The sequence below is a fragment of the Tursiops truncatus genome, chromosome 10 (genome assembly GCF_011762595.2).
Source record: "Tursiops truncatus isolate mTurTru1 chromosome 10, mTurTru1.mat.Y, whole genome shotgun sequence".
Lineage (NCBI taxonomy): Eukaryota > Metazoa > Chordata > Mammalia > Artiodactyla > Delphinidae > Tursiops > Tursiops truncatus.
The window spans coordinates 7172282-7193046 of record NC_047043.1 but is presented as its reverse complement, the minus strand read 5'-3'; the positions used below and the strand labels follow the sequence as shown (position 1 = coordinate 7193046).

The 20765-nt window shown below is 39.3% G+C and overlaps 1 protein-coding gene across 1 annotated transcript in view; it reads left to right on the top strand.

The window, feature by feature from the left end:
• The window catches only part of LOC101338462 (uncharacterized), a gene marked incomplete at its 5' end in the record, with an annotated part of 197001 nt that overhangs the window by 50589 nt on the left and 125647 nt on the right, over nt 1-20765 (top strand). Inside the window, one exon of the mRNA XM_033863641.1 lies at nt 12137-12415. Coding sequence (XP_033719532.1) covers nt 12137-12415 — 279 coding nt within the window. The remainder of the gene's footprint in view (nt 1-12136; nt 12416-20765) is intronic.

Here is a 20765-nt window from a genome sequence, read left to right as displayed (position 1 = left end):
AACCTTAATTGTTTTCATGAGCTAGTAACAGAAAATAAAATATATAGGGTCAAGTGATTGAAAAAAATGTCACTCTGTGCATGTACCCTCCAGGAAGGCAATCTGATGGTACAAAGGACCAGTTACACAGGTCAAGAATTGAGCTTTGGAACCACAGAGAGCCTGCTCCAGGCTCCACCACATACTGTAAGCTTGGGCAAGTGCACTGAGATCTCTAAGCCTCAATTTGCCCATCTGTAAAATAAGTATGACACTATCAGTGTATGCATCATAAAACTATTGTAAGGATTAAATGACATGATGCATACAAAAGGGCTTAAAAGTGTCTTTCAGTGGCTTTAATTCTCGTCACCTAAGTTCCATCCTCTTGGTGGCGGCCAGAGGCGCTGATGTCTTCCTCGTCCAATTCATCAGTGAAACTTTATAGCTTCGTTGAACGGTTCACCCTACTGCTTGTTCTCCATGTACCCTTTGCTCCTTGGTAAGCTTACTAGCCTAAATCCATGGTGTTCTCTGCCACACGAGGCTGAAATGTGAGGGCTCCTGTGCCCTCTGGCTTCCGGTTGCTTTCCGTCAATGGGAAGTCTTGCTAAGGGATAGGAGGAAGGGAAGATAGAAGTCCCGGGACTAGTTCCTCTCTCCCTGTGAAGTTGAGCCTGCGTTGAGCTGGCTCTATCTCTCCCTCCACCCAGGGTCACTGTTATACACAAAATAGGTGACTCTACATGACTCCCTCTTTGGAGGGTCTGGTGACTTCTCTGTCTTCTCATCCCATCAAGCCTAGTGGTGCTAACAGCCTGTCTCTGAATCCACAGCATTGTAATAATGCCCTTGTAAATACTTCTTTCCCCTTCAAATCATCTAATTTTGAGAGTATATTTGTTTCTCCCAGGAGCCTCACTGATACAGACCCTAAACTTGGGCTTTCTCTGTGCTTAAAGACAACAAAGCACCTCTTTTACTCTGACGCAGTAACATCACACCCGCCATGATGGTACGTGGGATATTATGGAACGTGGTCTCTTCTCAGTTTCAATTGGCAACCCGGCATAACCTATCTGTTCCTGAATTCCTCCTCAAACTATCTCGCACTCCTTCATCTCCTGCAGAATTTCTGCCTTGGAGAGGAAGTGTTAAGGAGAGAGAAAGCCATGACACACGTACACTCGACTGCCTGCTTCTCTCACTTTTACCTCCTTTCCAATTCACAGTCCACTGGGAGGAAAAAGCGGGGGGGGAGGTTCCCCGCTTCCTCTTGCTTTTTAATTATGACTTCTTTCTAATGCTTTCCACACTGAGGAGGCATTTTCCCTCCCCAATTTTCGAAGCCACAACAGATGAATTTTGCTGAGAAACATGAGTTATAGGATAGAGGAATGCATAAACATGCATTTAATATTTTCAAAATTTCATCGTGTTGTATTTAAATCAGACAATATCATTCATTTGCTTAAACCCTTTACTGGCTTCCCAATTGCATATAACATGTAGATTTGTTAACATTACCTCTAGGTTTAGCAGGATTTAGTTCCTGCTTATGTTTCTAATCCAGTTTCCCAATATCCTCTTCTGGTAGTTGTACTTAAGTCACGGGGATCTTCCTTCAGTATTTTTTTTTGATAGTTTATTCCTTTTTATTGCAGAAAAATATTCCATTGTATGGCTATATCACAGTATTTTGTCCATTCACTTATTCTTTTTTAAACAGCTTTATTGGAGTATAATTGCTTTGCAATGATGTATTAGTTTCTGCTGTATAACGAAGTGAATCAGCTATATGCATACATATATCCCCATATCCCCTCCCTCTCACGTCTCCATCCCACCCTCCCTATCCTACCGCTCTAGGTGGACGCAAAGCACCGAGCTGATCTCCCTGTGCTATGCGGCTGCTTCCCACAAGCTATTTATTTTACATTTGGTAGTATATATTAGTCCATGCCACTATCTCACTTCGTCCCAGCTTACCCTTTTCCCTTCCCATGTCCTCAAGTCCATTCTCTACGTCTGCATCTTTATTCCTGTCCTGCACTTAGGTTCCTCAGAACCATCTTTTTTTTTTAGATTCCATATATATATGTTAGCATACGGTATTTGTTTTCCTCTTTCTGACTTACTTCACTCTGTATGACAGACTCTAGGTCCATCCACCTCCCTACAAATAACTCAACTTCATTTCTTTTTATGGCTGAGTAATATTCCATTGTATATATGTGCCACATCTTCTTTATCCATTCATCTGTCGATGGACACTTAGGTTGCTTCCACGTCCTGGCTATTGTAAATAGTGCTGCAATAAACATTGTGGTATATGACTCTTTTTGAATTATGGTTTTCTCAGGGTATATGCCTAGTAGTGGGATTGTTGGGTTGTATGGTAGTTCTATTTTTAGTATTTTAAGGAACCTCCATACTGTTCTCCGTAGTGATTGTATCAATTTACATTCCCACCAAGAGTGCAAGAGTGTTCCCTTTTCTCCACACCTTCTCCAGCATTTATTGTTTGTAGATTTTTTTGATGATGGCCATTCTGACTGGTGTGAGGTGAAACCTCATTGTAGTTTTGATTTACATTTCTCTAATGATTAGTGATGTTGAGCATTCTTTCATGTGTTTGTTGGCTATCTGTATATCTTCTTCGGAGAAATGTCTGTTTAGGTCTTCTGCCCATTTTTGGATTGGGTTGTTTGTTTTTTTGATATTGAGCTGCATGAGCTGCTTGTAAATTTTGGAGATTAATCCTTTGTCAGTTGCTACATTTGCAAATATTTTCTCCCATTCTGGGGGCTGTCTTTTCGTCTTGTTTATGTTTTCCTTTGCTGTGTAAAAGCTTGTAAATTTCATTAGGTCCCATTTGTTTATTTTCGTTTTTACTTCCATTTCTCTAGGAGGTGGGTCAAGAAGAATCTTGCTGTGATTTATGTTATAGAGTGTTCTGCCTATGTTTTCCTCTAAGAGTTTGATAGTGTCTGGCCTTACATTTAGGTCTTTAATCCATTTTGAGTTTATTTTTGTGTATGGTGTTAGGAGTGTTCTAATTTCATTCTTTTACATGTAGCTGTCCAGTTTTCCCAGAAGCACTTATTGAAGAGGCTGTCTTTTCTCCATTGTATATTCCTGCTTCCTTGATCAAAAATAAGGTAACCGTATGTGCATGGCTTTATCTCTGAGCTTTCTATCCGGTTCCATTGATATATATTTCTGTTTTTGTGCCAGTACCATACTGTCTTGATAACTGTAGCTTTGTAGTATAGTCTGAAGTCCAGGAGCCTGATTCCTCCAGCTCCGTTTTTCTTTCTCAAGATTGCTTTGGCTATTCGGGATCTTTTGTGTTTCCATACAAATTGTGAATTTTTTTGTTCTAGTTCTGTGAAAAATGCCATTTGTAGTTTGATAGGGATTGCATTGAATCTGTAGATTGCTTTGGGTAGTAGAGTCATTTTCACAGTGCTGATTCTTCCAATCCAAGAATATGGTATATCTCTCCATCTGTTTGTATCTTCTTTAATTTCTTTCATCGGTGTCTTATAGTTTTCTGCATACAGGTCTTTTGTCTCCTTAGGTAGGTTCATTTCTAGGAGCAGCTGTAGACTTGGGGTTTGCTTTCAGTATTTTTAAAATACCAAAACCATGTCCTACCTCAGGACCTTTGCACATGCTGCTCTCTCTGCCTGCAATGATCAATTTCTCCTAATCTCTGCATGACTAAAATTATTTCCCTCCCTCTCAGATCTCATTTTAAAAATCACTGTCTCCATGACCACCTTCCTACGACTGTGTCCCCTAAAACTGTTCTTTATGGTATCCCTTGGAGTATTTCCTCCGTTGTGCTTACCATACTTGCCATTGTTTTATTCATTTCTCATTTGTTTTCTATTTATTATATCTATCAGATACAAGGTTTTATAATGTCAGATATAGTATTCCAGTGTGTGTGTGTGTGTGTGTGTGTGTGTGTGTGTGTGTGTGTGTGTGTGTGTGTTTACCACTGTATTCCTGGCTTCTAGCACAGTGTCTGGCATAAAGCAAACCCACAACAAATGCTTGTAGAATGAGAGACTGAATAAAGTACATTGCTTAGAATGGTATAAGTGCTCAATAAGTGTAGATTAGCATTGCTTTTATGAACTCTCACTTGAATTAGGATGTAATAAACTTGAAAATATCTGTTATTTTAATGGATCTCATATACCTCTTTTAGAAACCCTCTTGGCAGAGTTGCATTAAGAAATTATTTTATCCAAGCCAAACACAATATCAACAAGCCAACACGACATCTATTGCTGGCATATGACCCTGGCAAATTTTTCTCCTCTATACCAATATGTTGCAATCTTTCGAATTTCCTGTACCTTTTCATGGATATGTGTGGAGCCTCTGACCAACAGTTAGCAAGAAACTGAGACCTGCCAACACACATATGACTGAGCTTAGGGACAGATTCTCCAGCCTCAGCTGACCCCTGAGACAATGGCAGACCCAGCTGAAAGCTTGATTGCAGTATCATGAGAGACCCTGCACCAGGAAAACCCTGCTAAATGGCTTCTGGGCTTCTGAGCCTCAGAAATTGTGTGAAATAGTAAATATTTGTTGTTTTTAGTTGCTAAGTTTTAGATATTTTGTTATGGAGCCATAAATAACTAATACATACTTTGGCACCTGGAAGTGGAATGTTGCTGTAACAAAACTTAAAGTGTGAGAGTGCACTGAAACTGTGTAGTGGACTTGGAGTTGAGTGTTAGAGAAGGCTAAAGGACCTTGAAGAAGATGCTACTACAAGCCTCATGATCTTTGAGCAGGATGTGAGGTGAAGGCTTATTGGAAACTGGAGGAAGGGAAATTTTTATTACAGAGTGTCAGAGACTTTAGCAACACTGTTGCCTGTAGTTGTGTGGAAAGTAGAAGAAATACCTAATGAAATGGGTGGTCCAGCTCAGGAGCTTTCCAACCAGAGGATTGTCAGTGACACCTGGTTTCTCCTTGCTGCTTATTTTAAAATGTGAGGAGAGAGAGATCAACTAAAGGAAGGATTGTTAAACCAAATGAGTCATGACGTGATTGTTTTTTAGAAATTCTCAGCCTTGCAAGATGGTAGGTGGTGATAAAATGAAGAAATGGCTTCCATGCAAAGATCAAGTACCAGGAAAATATGGCTCAAGGATGAAACTAAGAATGTGACAGTCAAAACTTTTGTTAAGACTTCAGAAATGTCAGAGGTGATGCCTCAGAATAGTATTCACTCAGACAAAAGGCATTCTAAAGGGATCAAGGGTGTGCCTTATAGTTCCTCTGAATGAAGCAACGGGATTTCTGGGGGATTTAAGATTATGGCCCCTCATCCTGTCAGTGGAAGCCTGTGATAGAGAAGGTCTTCTCCTGAAGAAATCTGTGGGTTTGGCTTTTGTCTAATGCAGTAGAATCCACTAAGAGTCATGAAAGACTTACAAAGTCTTAAATGGAATTACATAAGCAGAGAAATCGCCTGCTTTGATTGAAAAGACCAGAGAGAGGACAAAATAAAAAGAGGCCTCTGGACTCTAAAATTCTGCTGGCAGGAAGAAGGGTGAGAAAACTACTTCGCTGCAAACTTGTGCTACCTTTCATGAAAAAAGGAAGATCCAGAAGATGGAACCAAGAATCCAGAGGACACAGCTGAGAGCCACAGAGAATTACTCCCAGATCTTGAGACTTAATCAAGGAACTTCCAACATTTGTCTGGATTTCATAATTACTATGGACTCATGATTCCAGCCTCTTCTTATTCATATCTTTTTGTAATTCCCTCCCACAATTGTACCAGAATTGATCTGTATGACCAGTAGCATACAGTAGAAGTGATGGTATGTCATTTCCAAGATTAGGTTATAAAGGGCTGCAGCTTCCATTATCAGCTCTCTGTCTCTGTCTCTCTCTCTCTCTCTCTCTCTCTCATTCTCTTATCATTCGCTTTCACTAAAGATGTTGACATTTGCCTATATGATACCCTTTCAGAACATCTGGAGGAATGCTTTAATAGGATTACTATATATATAGTTTGCAAGGGATAGTGCTGGATTATGCCTGTTGTCCTAGAATAATTAAAATTTCCCCTTAACTCCCCACATGTCCCAGATTGGATGATAAATTATATGATCACAATTATTATTAACATCACTATCATCCTACACATCCAGCCATATATCCATTTCCATTTTGTTAAACTGTACTGTTATAGGGTGTGTGTGTGTGTGTGTGTGTGTGTGTGTGTGAGAGAGAGAGAGAGAGAGAGAGCAAGAATAGAGAAATATTCTTTGCAAGAAATATTCTTGCTAAGACGAAGAAAGCTGTGTTGGTATCCACAAGGCATTTCTCCTTTTGTTCGTATCGTTTACTATTCCCTCTACCTTCTTGGCCAAAAAGTAAGTAAGTGTGGTGATAAAATTCAGATTCCATGATAAGGTGGCTACTAATGGTGTAATTCCCATGTTCTTATTTGGAACCTTAACCTTTTTTTTTTTTTTTTTTTAAGAACCTTTACCTTTTAAGAGTCAGCATACCCCGGTCTTAGAAAAGCCAACTTTTACATAGATGTTTCAAATGTATTTTGAATAATTTTTTTTCATCTCTGTTTTCTTTTATGCAGGATTCAAAATTTGAAGGGGAAGGACTCAGTGAATACCTTCCTATGTCATGTTTGAAGACTGACAAAACATTTGAGAAGTACGTTCCCTTAGTGGTACATTTAATTTTTTTGTTTGTTTTGTGATGGATTAAATATGGGCTAATTATAGGTGACAGGCACCCCTTAGTTTGATTCACCCGGAAGGTTCAGGTTTGTGAGACCCATGACCCCATTTCCTCCTGGGATTTATCTGTGCCTTTTCATTTATATAGGATAGTTTGCAGATGGGGCTTTATATCTCTCAGAGAATATCCAAATCCTTGATCCGGTGTAGGAACTTCTACGACTGGGATGTGGCAGTTTCTGCCCCTCCATCGCAGTACAGGAGATGCGGGAGTGGTGGGTGTAGGTTCAGAGGAGATTCTCAAGCTGGATGGTCTCACTTTGAATCTTGGGCTTCGCCCTGTTTGACTATGTGACCTAGAACAAGATGTTCAACTTCACTCAGCATCAACTTTTCATCAGTGAAGCAGGAATAATAATACCTTGGTGGATTATTTTAAGGGTTAAATGAGATGATAAATATAATGTATTTCAAAGAGTGCTTTGAGCATGCTAAGCACTAAATAAATATGAGTTAATACTGTACATCAGTGGTTCACAGCAGGGATCAATTTTGCCCCCAGGGGACATTTAGCAATGACTGGAGACAGTTTTGATTGTCGTGACTGGACCTAGGGAGGAGGCTGTTAACGGCATCTAGTGGGCAGAGGCCAGGGATCCTGCTAAACATTCTATTCTGCACCGGGCAGCCCCCAGAACAAAGAATTACATGGTTCAAAATGTCAACAGTGCAGAGGTTGAGAAACCTCGTTATACATCAGTGCTGCTTATTCATCGCCATTCTACTTAACTGCTAATCCTACTAGCAGTGAAAATAAAGTATCATCTGGAGTGAGACCTGTCTGTGAACACTGTTCAGTACCTGGGAAAATACGCTGTGTGGTCAGGATTATATGTTGCTGAGGTGTCCTTTCAATGCTCGATAAGGTATAGACTAACATGTCTCCCACACCCAGCATTTCTTTTTTTTCTTTTTTTACATCTTTATTGGAGCATAATTGCTTTACAATGGTGTGTTAGTTTCTGCTTTATAACAAAGTGAATCAGCTATACATATACATATATCCCCATATCCCCTCCCTCTTGCATCTCCCTCCCACCCTCCCTATCCCACCCCTCTAGGTGGTCACAAAGCACCGAGCTGATCTCCCTGTGCTCTGTGGCTGCTTCCCACTAGCTATCTATTTTACATTTGGTAGTGTATATATGTCCATGCCACTCTCTCACTTCGTCCCAGTTTACCCTTCCCCCTCCCTGTGTCCTCAAGTCCATCTCTACGTCTGCATCTTTATTCCTGTCCTGCCCCTAGGTTCTTCAGAACTTTTTTTTTTTTGGATTCCATATATATGTATTAGCATACGGTATTTGTTTTTCTCTTTCTGACTTACTTCACTCTGTATGACAGTCTCTAAGTCCATCCACCGCACTACAAATCACTCAATTTCGTTTCTTTTTATGGCTGAGTAATATTCCATTGTATATATGTGCCACATCTTCTTTATCCATTCATCTGTCGATGGACACTTAGGTTGCTTCCATGTCCTGGCTGTTGTCCAACATTTCTAGTGATAGGACTTTATCCCATAATGACCAGGGTGGTTGATGTCACATTATACGTGAGAGAGAGTTAATTATAGGCTAACTTACAGTCGTGAAAATTGGAACTAACCTAAATATCCAACAACAAGGGATTATTTCAATAAGTTATGGTAGACACTTAAAATTAAATACTAAGACATTGCTAAAAATTTGTACTTAGAAAAAGAGTAATCTCATGGAAAATATGTATAATACACAAAGTGGAAAATACAGGTTACAAAATACTTACAGCATCAGTCTCATTTTGTAAGGGAAAAAAAAATATGTCTAGCTACCCAGCTGTGAAGAATAGACCTCAGTATTTTACCACCGTTTATCTCTGGGATGTGGACTAATGGGTGACTTTGGTGGGGGGATTTTTATAAAATTAGGTTTTATATAGTGCACAAACATACACATATATTAATATAATTACAAAATTAATAAGTGCCGTATACAAGGAGAAAAAAGCATACTATGCCACAAGTCCTAATTCAAAAGTGAGCTGATGTCTACTTTGGCTCCTGGTCTAGAGCATGATGGCTCCAAAGGGACGCAAATCACTAGACTTATCTCTAGGTACCTAGTATCATGTTGAAGCTGTGTATTAACCTTTTGATGTGCATTGCATTCCTTTTTAACTAGGGAAGGTATTTTTAGAAAACCTCTAATTACAAAGAACTGGAATTACAAATGAGAAGGCTGTTTTTTTTTTTTTCCCCTCGTAGGATGATTATCATGAATTCAGCATCTAATTATTTAGAGTAAGTCTTTAGGATATTTCATGAGTGCCTTACATTTTTTGCCAAGGGAACAAAGAAAGAAACTGAGGAAAACATCTCACTGTGGTTTACATAACATGTTTGAGGTTTACTAATGAAATCGGTTTACCTTCATAACGGTATAATAGGGCCATTACAGACAATAGATACAGTAGTTTAAAAGTAATAAAATTTACAACAAAGTGTATTTAAGTTGAGATTGAATTGCCAGCAAATGTGTGTCCTAATGAACTCTTGTGTCAGTGTAGCTCTAACTAAATTAAGGAGAATCATTTCTATCCCAGGAAACTAAATCAGCTGTGAGATCCAAAAAGGCCATTCCTCTGGTGGGGGGACTGTCATTGTCACAGATGTCCCTGCTGCTGGAACTAGACTTAAGTCAGGAGAAGTGAAATACAAGATCCTTCTTAATTCGAATGAATTTGGAAAAGCAGGGGAATGCTGGCTGTTAAGACTTGTGAAGCTAAGGGGAAAAAAAAAAAAGAGAGAAGAAAGAAAAAAGAGTTGATAAAGAAGAACCTCAGATCAAGTTAGTAAATGTTATTAGGAGGAAAAAGCCTGGGGAACTTTCTGAGGGTAGAAATAGATCTTGATCTCTGGACATTGCATTAAAAAAAAAAAAGAAAACGATTATGTCATATCAGCTATTCATCTATTTAAATAATTTTCCCCATAGTTTCTCCAACAAGTTATAAGATTGAAAGGGCGGTGGTAGAAAATGAAGTGGTAACATATTTTATCAAACTTCTGATTTCTGAAACAAGCCATATTTTAATTGTTGGGACATCAGTAGCTCATATAGTGAGTCACACTTTATAGGGTCTCATTTCAAAAACTACTCACCTCCCGACTTGAATCCACTGCAGCATCTGTGATGTGTTTCTCTAACTCCCAGTTATTCTGAGAAAACATTAAAGGGAAACATCAGATTGTGCAGTGGTACCAAAGGCAAACCTTTTTATTATCCTGCATTGTCAATTTCTCTTCCTTATATCTCCCCTCTTCCTATACCTGCTGCAGAGCTCCAAGTCAACCAGTAATTGCAGACCTAAATGTTTGTAAAGAAGGCAGCGTAGCCAAGCTTGATATCCTCACAGAAGTAACCCACCAATCAAAGGGAGCAGCATGGCCTTGGCTGTGCTGGAAGGTGAGGCTCTTGAGACTTTTTTCCTCTGATGTAATAAGTTAAGTCTAAGATCAATTTCATCGGCTCACTTTCCTGTTGTGCTTTTCTTCCCATAGGACCCTTTAGAGAAACAGAGTTCTATCAGGTCTTAGTAACTAATTTTGAGAATTCTAGGCTAAAATTGAACAGCTAAAACGCTCCAGTGTGAAGCCACTGGAATTCCTCAAAATGGTGTCCATGGAACCAGGCTGGGTTCTCACTAGACAATGGGGCAGACTTGACACCATGCAAATGAGACAAGGCTTGAGATTTGATGAATCTTCTATCTCCTTTCCCTACTTGGCTGACACTTGCTCTGAGGAAGGTTGTAAATGCAGGAGAGATTGTGGTATAATTCCTCAGACTGGCCTTTCTGCCCCCTAGTCACCATTCGATTATCTTCCAAATTGCTGTGTTTCAGAGAGATAAAGATTTTTTATGGCTTGCTGACTGGAAACAACGACAAGAGCCCGCAAAGAGATAGCTGAGGGGCCATGCATAGTAATTCCATTGGTAAATGACAAAACCTTTGTTTGTATGACATTTCCAAAATTACTGCAGAAGATGAATCTAAAATACAAAATGTCACATTTGGCATGCAAAACTATCACAGTATATCTCAGTATAAAATTCATAGAGGCATTTAATTTTGAATGTGTTTAATAACTCAGTCTGCCTGCATCAGTAATCCTGCCTTGAGGTTTAAAGAGATTGTCTTGTTTATTCACATGGTGTTAAGTTTTAAAATATTTTTGGAAATCAAAATACTAAGGTTAAGTCTCTATTGTTAATTAAGATTTTCTAATTAAACCAAAAAATAATTGTTATTCTGATTAGTGTTTAAGTCTGAGTTGTATGAAGAAACAAAAGAAGTTTAGCAACTTTCACTGTTGGTTTAACTGTGATTTGATCCCAGAAGCATACTGTCTATATGGAAATATATATTATCTCTCACAAAGTAAAGTCTAGGCAGGATTAAAAAGGGCTTACTGTTAACTGCAGATTAATGGGTGGTGCTACCAACACAGGTAGTTAGGAGAGTAACCTGATTCCAAAAATGACATTAATTTTGTTTAAAGCATGATGTAATAGAGAATTTTTCAAGGTCAAATTATTCTGAAGACTATTAGGGTAGAAAACATGACTTTCTGACATTTGAGTTATTAATAATCCCAGTTTAATTTTTGTGTATTCTGAAACAATAGTCTACTAAAAACCTTATCAACTTGTACCTACTTTTCAACATTTACCAAAAATGAATGGCCTATTTGTCCCAGCTGAAGGTAAGCAAAGAAATTCAAATGTCCTGTAAAATATTCTTCAATCATATACTTCAGTTACATGCAATTTATGCCAAGTTTTAGGTTAAAGCACATAGAAATGCTCTTCTTTCTTTATTTTTTGAATCTCACTTGAAGCCTGTGGGGCAAGGTGACCTCATGTTCAAATTAAATACAAGTATTTGATCAGGTGAGGTGTTAGTCTGACCTGTTTTGCACATCACTAATCAATGGGGTCCATGGTCTGTGATTAGAATGAGAGGTAAGGGATGTCACTTTTCAAGCTTACTGCCCATGTTCACCCATCCCAGGTATCTTAAGAGGCCCACTGTGTGGTTTTTAGAAGTGTTGGTTCCTGTTCATTCTATCTTATTATAATAGATGAATGGTTTCTGATGTCACAGATCATTAACATACCACACTTAAAAACTGGCTCAACTTTCCCTCGCATAATCGGTAGGCTTGCCTTTTGACCCCATAATTACATGTCGTGTGTCCTCCTCTGTTATCACGGCTAATACCTGACAATTACAGGTTGAGTAAAAATAATTGTCTATTTTTCCCTCCCTGAGAAGCACACTGTGGCTAATTGTGTGGTTTTCCCCAGTTCCTGCATCATTCAAGAAATTCAAGAAACCTGTCTTTTCTTTGGGTTGAGCAGAGTCGGTCACCTCAGCCTCTTCAAATACAGATGAAATGCATAAGGGGTCTCAAGAACAAGGCTCCCCAAGGCTCCTACTTCCTCAAAGTGTCCCTGCTTGGTCGACCAGGTGGCCGTGTCTTGCCGTGGTGCCTGATGGAGCAGCTGAAGACCAGAACACACCCAGTGAGGCATGATGGAAATTTTTATGATGTGGGGCTGTATTTCCACGAAAGCCTTTATGTGGTAAGCTGGTCTTTTTGCACACGTACCACTATCTCCTCCTATCTGTCCAGCTTTTCACCTCTAGAGATGGTTTTAGGTACTCAGCTTTGTGTAGTAAACAGAAAGGATTTCATTCATTCATTCAGCAAATACCCAATAAGCACTCAGTATGAGCCAAGCACTGTGTTGTGGTCGGTACATGGACACCCTTAGTCCTGGGTAAAATGGAATGCCATCCTTCTTTATCAGATCATTACTGTGGATCCTTGGTATAATTCTTCACCTTTTCAGGACTTACATGACAAGAGGTCACTAACGTGTGTATTTTATGTGCGGTATGCATATACATTTGTAGGCAGCCAGGGACACTGATTTTAGGTGAGAACCCAGATTTAGGTAAGAAGAAATGTTGGAGGTTGTTAAGAGAATAGATTATGGATATAGGGGTATGTGTTTACCAAGCAAAGAGAATCTGGAGGAGACAGTGCTGGGCGAGAGAGGAAGGGGGAGGTAAGATTAGAGAGTGTTCCTGGATGCAGGGATGAGAAGAGGGGGTCCAAGATCTTCAAGTCACCTTTGGAAGGAGAGAGGATAAGCTTGGCTTTCTCTGGGGCATCAGCACCAGACTGATAAAGACAGGGGACTCCAGCCCAAGGAGAAGAAAGGAAGGGGCTGGGTTAGTCCCAGAACCCTTACTGTGTGCTGGTGCATTAGATGCCAGACATGAGGATGGACTGTTTGAAAATATAGAATTGCTTTTTACACTATTAATTTGAAGGAATAAGACAAACATTGTAAGCATCAGTGTAGGTAGCACAAGGCTCCCGAGCTGACAAGACTCACTGAGGAACCGAGCCTCAGTTGGCTCATCTGTGAAATGGGAATAAAAATATCTGCCTATCAGAAGCATTACAAAAAATGACTGAGATGATTGTGGAAATACACACTGTCAATACATAGTAAGAATTCAGAAGCTTCTGTGGTTATTATTGTTATAATTATTCTGTCTCTTTGATGGAGAAGCCCATAAATGCTTACCAGGGGACTTTCATTTTAATATATATGATGAATGCTTATATCTTGAACAACTTTTGAATTAACCTTTGCTTGAGAACAATGGTGGTTAACAATTTCTTCTCTAACAAATGATCCCAAACACCTTGTTAAGATGTGTGAGATACATGTGAGAGGCGTTAGTCAGGGGTGGGTATGGAGAGGACTTACCCCCTGGGGGAGCCCACTGTCCCCATAGAACCAGACTTTGAGGACAAGTGACACGAGGGCAGCAGATGTAATTCAGCCCCTGACATGATATCTTGGTTTTCACTACTTATATCAGAGAAATTTCAGGAATGTGGTGCTAGCTAAGATTTTAGTTAATAATTTTAAAAAAGGTCTAATCTGTATTTAATGGGCAACTACATTCTTTTGGTACATTTTAATTAAGCACCTACCATTTTAAATCTTGGAGCTAGGCTACCAAATATAGCATTCGAAGAGCTTGCTATCTAGAGCCATCTGCATAAATAGCTCTTTTACATTGAAAAGCACTATATAATGTTCTTTTTATTGTTATTATTGGTTTAGATGCCCATCCCCAGCTCCCCCCATAGAGGCGTGAACTCTGAGTGCAGAAGCCACGTATATTGCTATGTTAGCTTTGAGCATATTCCATGCATGTTGATGAATAATCTTAACAGAGAGTGCTACAGGTTGAATGCCAGGAGGGATTAGAGGATGAAGAGCTGCATCAAGAATGTCTTCAGGGGCTTCCCTGGCGGCGCAGTGGTTGAGAGTCCGCCTGCCGATGCAGGGGACACGGGTTTGTGCCCTGGTCCGGGAGGATCCCACATGCAGCGGAGCGGCTGGGCCCGTGAGCCATGGCCGCTGAGCCTGCGGGTCCGGAGCCTGTGCTCCGCAACGGGAGAGGCCACAGCAGTGAGAGGCCCATGTACCGCAAAAAAACTTAATAAATTAAAAATAAAAGTAAAAAGAATGTCTTCAGGGACAGGGAGCAAAACCACTAAGAGACGGATGTTGCCCAAAACTGTTCACAGTGTTGAAAAGCGCATCAAGTCCGTAGGAGAAAGCAGAGGCCGGTTGTTCCTCAAACACTGAAAGGCATTTTCCCCTTCCTGCCAAACAGAACAAAAAGTATCTTGGAATAGGTGAAATAACAACCCCAAATTTTCTTTCCCTGTGTCAGAAGCAAACAAACCAAAATAATTACTTCCCGCCACAGCCAAGGAAAATGTATTCTTTAAGAGCCTGAGAAAATGCCGCTGAATTATATCCATCCCTTGGTATCACCTAGCAAAATCCTGGATCCCCAGAGAAATCTACTAGGGTGTTCCACATTCAGTGCATGTAAGAAAAGTACAAAAAATTCAGGACAGAAACAAAAACAAGAAAAGCACTCTAGAACTTGACAGGAAAGAGAAGTCATCTGACGCTGTTTGATTTCAGAATGAAAATGCTGTTGCTCAAAGTTCTGTTCATTCCACTGGGTTCTGGCAACTTTTTCCACTAACCACACAATTCTGCCTGCCAGCCACTCTGCTAGCAGTCTGTGGGAGACTGACAGGTACAGCAGCAAGGTTTAAAGAAATGTCATTTTCCAATAGGAATAGGAATACACACACAAAAACACAGATGTGCTTTTGTATGTAACTGATATAGGGGCATCTAAGATATTTACATCATTTCTTTTCACGTACAAGCCTAAGACAGGGTCATTTCTCCATGAACAGGAGAAGCTGGCTTCATATGGTTGTTTGAGAGTGCAGGACATCTTACCAATGTTAACCGAGGAGAGATGTCAGCTATTCCTACACAGACAGGAAGGACAGAGAAGGTATTGCCCAAATGAAAGGGCAAGTCTTCGTTACAGGAGAAACACTGAGTCTGCTGAGGAAATGTCTGCATTAGACGTCTGTAAGGTTACATTCTTAATGGAGCTTGGAATGAGGGTACAATGTTATAGCATCAAAGGTGGCTTCTCTTTGGTATCAAGCTGGACCAGGAGGCAAACAATTGAAGGTTAAGGTGAAAAGTTTGCTTATAGGGTTTGATAAACCTCCAAGTGAGGCAGCAGATATATCGATTGGTAAGCCCAAGGTAATAGCCCTCCAAACACCCATGGTCCTACTTCTGATACTATCATTTGGACTTTGTCCCAAACATTTCCACACTTTAACATCCATTTTCCTGTATTGTAAGATGGAGATGTTCAAATATGATGATTCTTTATATTTCTCCAGATGATTTTTGATACTTTCAAGTGAAAAATAGCTGTATTGGCCTTTCTGATTACAGAAGACAACTTAAGCTCTTTGTTAAGAAAATCAGAGAATTAAAAAAACTACAAGTAAAAGTATAGTTTCTCAACAAGCACGTGCTCCTGTTCTGGGACCACATTAACTGAGTTCACACTTACCTTCACTTTATTAGTCATAGCTGTCTAACTATGCAAAGGAGAAGTGGAGTTGATGAATAAATACATAATCACTTCAAACTTAGGGAAAAAATACAGGTAGTAGAAGAGTGGCACCAAGTGGCCCCAGCCAATGCCCCATGGAGCAGATGAGCTACTCTGCTGACTCATCTCTGATTTTCTGATCTACGTGATGGGGAGATATAGAAAAATGTCGTTTCAAGTCACTGAATTTTGGAGTAGTTTGTTATGCAGCAATAGATAACTGAAGAACTTATTTAGCCCCTTCTGTGACCAAGAACTATATCGAGAGTTGAAGAAATAAAGTCAGGGCTGTCTTTTTAAATTGCTTGGGTAGCTTCTGCAAATATAACCTCGTGTGCTTAAGGAAAAAGAATCATTATGTGGCTAAATTCAGAGTTGGTTCACCCAAAAGGCATTTGAGTCCTGTGTGCAATGTCTTGTCCTTTAGTTATGCTGCGTGTATGTGAAAAAGGAGATGTGGGAGATGGAAGTGGATAAATAGGGGGGCTGTTATGGACTGAACTGTGTTCCCCCCAAATTCATAGGCTGAGGCCCTAAATCCCAGTACCTCAGAATGTGACTAAGTTTGGAGACAGGGTCTTTAAAGAGGTAAGGTTAAAATGAGGACATTGGGGTGGGCCCTAATCTAATCTGACTTGTGTCCTTAAAGAAGAGGAGATTGACACAGACACACACAGAGGGAAGACCATGTGGGGACACAGGGAGACAAACCAAGGAGAGAGGCCTCAGAAGAAACCAATCCTGCCGACACCTTGATCTTGGATGTCCAGTTCCAGAACTGTGAGAAAATAAATTCTTATTGTTAAAGTCATCCAGTCAGTAGTACTTTGCTATGGTGGTCCTGAAAAAGTAATAGAGGGGCTCATGAAGGACTGGTGACAATGAATTGTCCTTTTATTCAGTGGGAAAGAAGAAGCAACAATTTGCTTCAACCTTTTAGAATTCAATACATAAATTTGGCATCATTGAGATAAGGACTAGGGACTTCTCTGGCAATCCAGTGGTTAAGACTCCGCGCTTCCAATGCAGGGGACGCGGGTTCGATCCCTGGTTGGGGAACCAAGATCCCACATGCTGTACAGCACAGCCAAAAAGAAAAAAAGAAATAAGGCTCCCCTACTGTAGTGGGTTTTGGCTAATTGAATGGCACATATAGGCACCTCAGAAGCTCCAGAGAAAACCTGACTTAAACTCACTGTGTTATCGGACTCTTTCATGGTTCTATAGAATTTTAAGAAGTATATCAACCAGTTACTATTTATACATCAGCGTGGCAAGGTATCATTATTATAGTAGTAGATGGGCACCATTTTTGTTTTACTGGAGGGAAATCCAATATGAATAAAATAGCAACTTTTCAAACATGACATTTAATCCATGCAGGTAAATCAAACTGAGAATCTATTATTCATTATTAAAAGGGTGGCATATTTTTATTACACTGAGAATGAAACACAAATACTGTGAAAAATTTAGTGCCTTTTCTTGAACTTTTAAGACACTTATCATGCAGTCATCTAGCTGGTACTGGCACCCATTTTAAAATATAGCCATGAAATTAATAAGTTTGAAGTTTTATGCCTGACAAAAGGATGCTCAATTTCAGTGAAATAGGCAAATTTATTTTTTATTTAAAGCTTCCTAAATACTTAAGATGGTAAAGTACTTCAGTAATGTTCTGATTCCAATATGTATATGAAGAATATAGTTCATATTCTTGTCATTATTAGTCACGGCCCCAGTGTTCTTCCCTGAAGTGCCTTCTGAAAACTGCATATATCAGAAACTGATTAAAATGACCTAAAGTATTAATTCTTAAAATATGATGAACCCAACATTTTGCAAGAGGTTATTTTCTGTGTGACATTTAATATCAAAGAATTGAAATGATTTTAATAACTCCTTGGAAGGAGTGGTCTTAGGAAAACTAGAGCTTGATTGCTTTTATTGATTATTACCATTCATAGTGAATAGCCCTGGAGTATATTATATCATGTGGCTTTAAAAAGTTTGCCATTATGTCAGTGGAGGAAGCCCTTTGGGTCAGTATTTGAAATGGTCACTTCCGCTGGTCAAGGATTCCCCCAGACTTGTGAGAGTCCTGATTGTAAATGGCTTCTCCTGAGTGGTGTGAGTGGTCCCTGGGCATATGCTGTTTTTAACAGTGGTCTGCTTCTGCTACTTACTTTGCATTCATCACTTTAGGAAAATTACCTAATCTTCCTCGCCTCAGTTCTTTCATTTGTAAAATGGGAATCTGTTACCTTATTCATAGACACTTTCTGAGCATTAAATAATGTGACGTATAGATTGCTTAGCATAGCGGGTTGCATGTAGGAAATAACTGGTGGCTATAATTAGTTTTTCATTATAATAATAATTCTCCATGTAGCATGTTCTCTTCTTTTCCCTCTCTCTGTTAGATTTCTCCAGCCCTCCAAAACATGCCTTCAAGAAGTATCATTTTAATCCATTCTTGATTTCTCCCTCTAAGAAAACTCAGTTTCCATTAAATTTATTGGATGCTTTTTTGCCTCTACTTCTTGTTACTGAGTGATGTGAGGGGTTTCAGGGCCATCAGTGCAAAAAGTCATGCTCTCATTGTCTCATAGTCTCTGGCAGAGAGGAAGAAAATGTGTATTGAGTGCCTGAACTGTGCCAGTTTCATCACTATGTGTTTAATACACACGATCAGTGCAAATTTCACACAGAGCAATCTATTGTTAATCCCATTTTGCAGATTAGAGAAACTGAGGTTTTAGAGATGAGAACTTGACCAGAAGTTTGAAGCTGAGATTGGAGCCCACAGTCCAAACACCGAGGTTCACAAACTACCCTACAGAAAATGGCAAGAACTGATATGTTGGTTTTTCAAATCTGTAAACTACTCATCGATTCCTTTAATTTTTCTTTGTATTTTTACCAGGTTTATTTCCATTTCTAAAGCCAAATCCCTCGCTCTTTCTGTCTCTTCTTCTGTCCTTTGTGTCGGTTTTCTACATCTGTTCACATCTGATTTACTCAGAGTTGAGTGCCCTAGTTACAAATCAGTAGTTGTCGTTCACTCTGCATTCAATTCAATAATCAAGTCATTTTTACCAGTCTCGTTTGGGAATGAGGCTGCCGTATTACATAATATTGACAGGTGGTCCCTCAAACATATTTGCCAGCACTAAAATGTAAGCTTCTTGAGCGCAAGAACTGGGGTCTATTTTGTTCACTGCTGAATCTCTGGCACCTAGAACTGTGGCTGTCTTAATAAATATTTTTAAATGAATGAATAGATCTAAAAATTCAAAAGACTCACATTTCAGACTTCAAATAGACAACTGATTTCTACTTTATAGTTGAAAAATGTTTTAACTTTTTAAAACTTGGTGTTTTATGCAGATTAACATTCTTTATTTTATTGGAACTGCTTTCAAAATGCCATAAATCCAACTTTGTCCTTTGTGTCTGTTCTCTACATCTGTTCACATCTGATTTATTCAGGGTTAAGAATGCCCTAGTTACAAAATAGTCGTTCTTGTTCACTTTGCATGCAATTCAACAATCAAATCATTTTGAATTCTCTAAAGAGGAGGAACTTGCTTCTATATTTGAACTCACTCACATTCAGAGGGAATAGGTTTTAATATTTCAACATCTATACAAAATGCTTTACAATGACTTTTAAGGCACTAATTCTCCCATGAACGTCGAGTGAAGTCGCAAAGGGCTGACTAGGGTAAAGAATTTCTCCAAGGTCACATGGCCTGGTAATTGCAAAGAACAGGGCTGGCTATCTTTTCCTATCCATCTGCCTCATAGGTGTACCAAGCAGTACTCAATGACTTTGAACTGACGGGGCTCTCAAAGCTTATAGTGGTGGCAGGAAAAGAATTCGGGTTCAAACAAACAAAAAATCACTAAACTCAAGGACCAATAAAGGTCAATCTAGTAAACTGCCAATCAGAGCATGTCAAGCCTCTGCTTAAGCTCTCCTAGTAGCTCTCCATTACATTTAGAATAAAATCCAAATTCCTTACCTGGGCCTCCAAGCCCTACGTGATCGGGCCTCTATCCCCCTTTCTAATTTATTTCATGTGACTTTTCTGCTTTTGTATTTCATTTGAGACTCACTTTCTGTTCTTTGAACAGACCAAGCTCATTCTTATTACAAGGCTGCGTTAGTTGTGGCTTCCTGCCTAGTGGGGTTCCTCCTCAAACCTTGACACTGCTGGTCCCAGGTTAAGTGTCCCTTCCCGAGACAACATTTTCTTAACAGAATAGCTCCTCCTCTGGTCATTTTCTAGTACGTCTGTAATTTATTTTTATTGTTTCGATATCACTAGTGATAAATTAGAGCATTTATCACTATTGATATTGTCTTATTTGTTTATTGCTTATCCCCTCCACTACCAGATTGTAGCTCAAGAAGAAGAGCTGATTTAATTTTTTTTTATCCTTAGTGCCAAAAATGGTGCTTAAGTACAAATGGGCATTTAATAAAGGTGTATGAATGAATGACTGACTGAATGAATGAATGAACAGAGGGAAGTCCTGAAGTTGGATATGGCTTTTGACATAGTCAAATCGATAATTTAGTAGCTGGGAAAACATGAACAAATCATTACTTTTTAAAAGCTTGTTTTCAATCACCTGTAAAATGGGCTAATATTAACTACATTGACACGCAGATCAAATGTTATATTGTGCATGTAAGAGCTTTGTAAAATGTAAAACGCTGCACAGGCGTTAATACATTGCCAGATATCTTTGGTACAATGTGGGTTTCCCAAAGGGAAAGTGTTGATTAGCAATTATTGCCAAAAGTTTTATCCTTTCCAAATGATGTATTTGCCTGTTCCTTGTAAAACCATTTGTGGTTAATTTGTTGGTCTTTGATCTAAT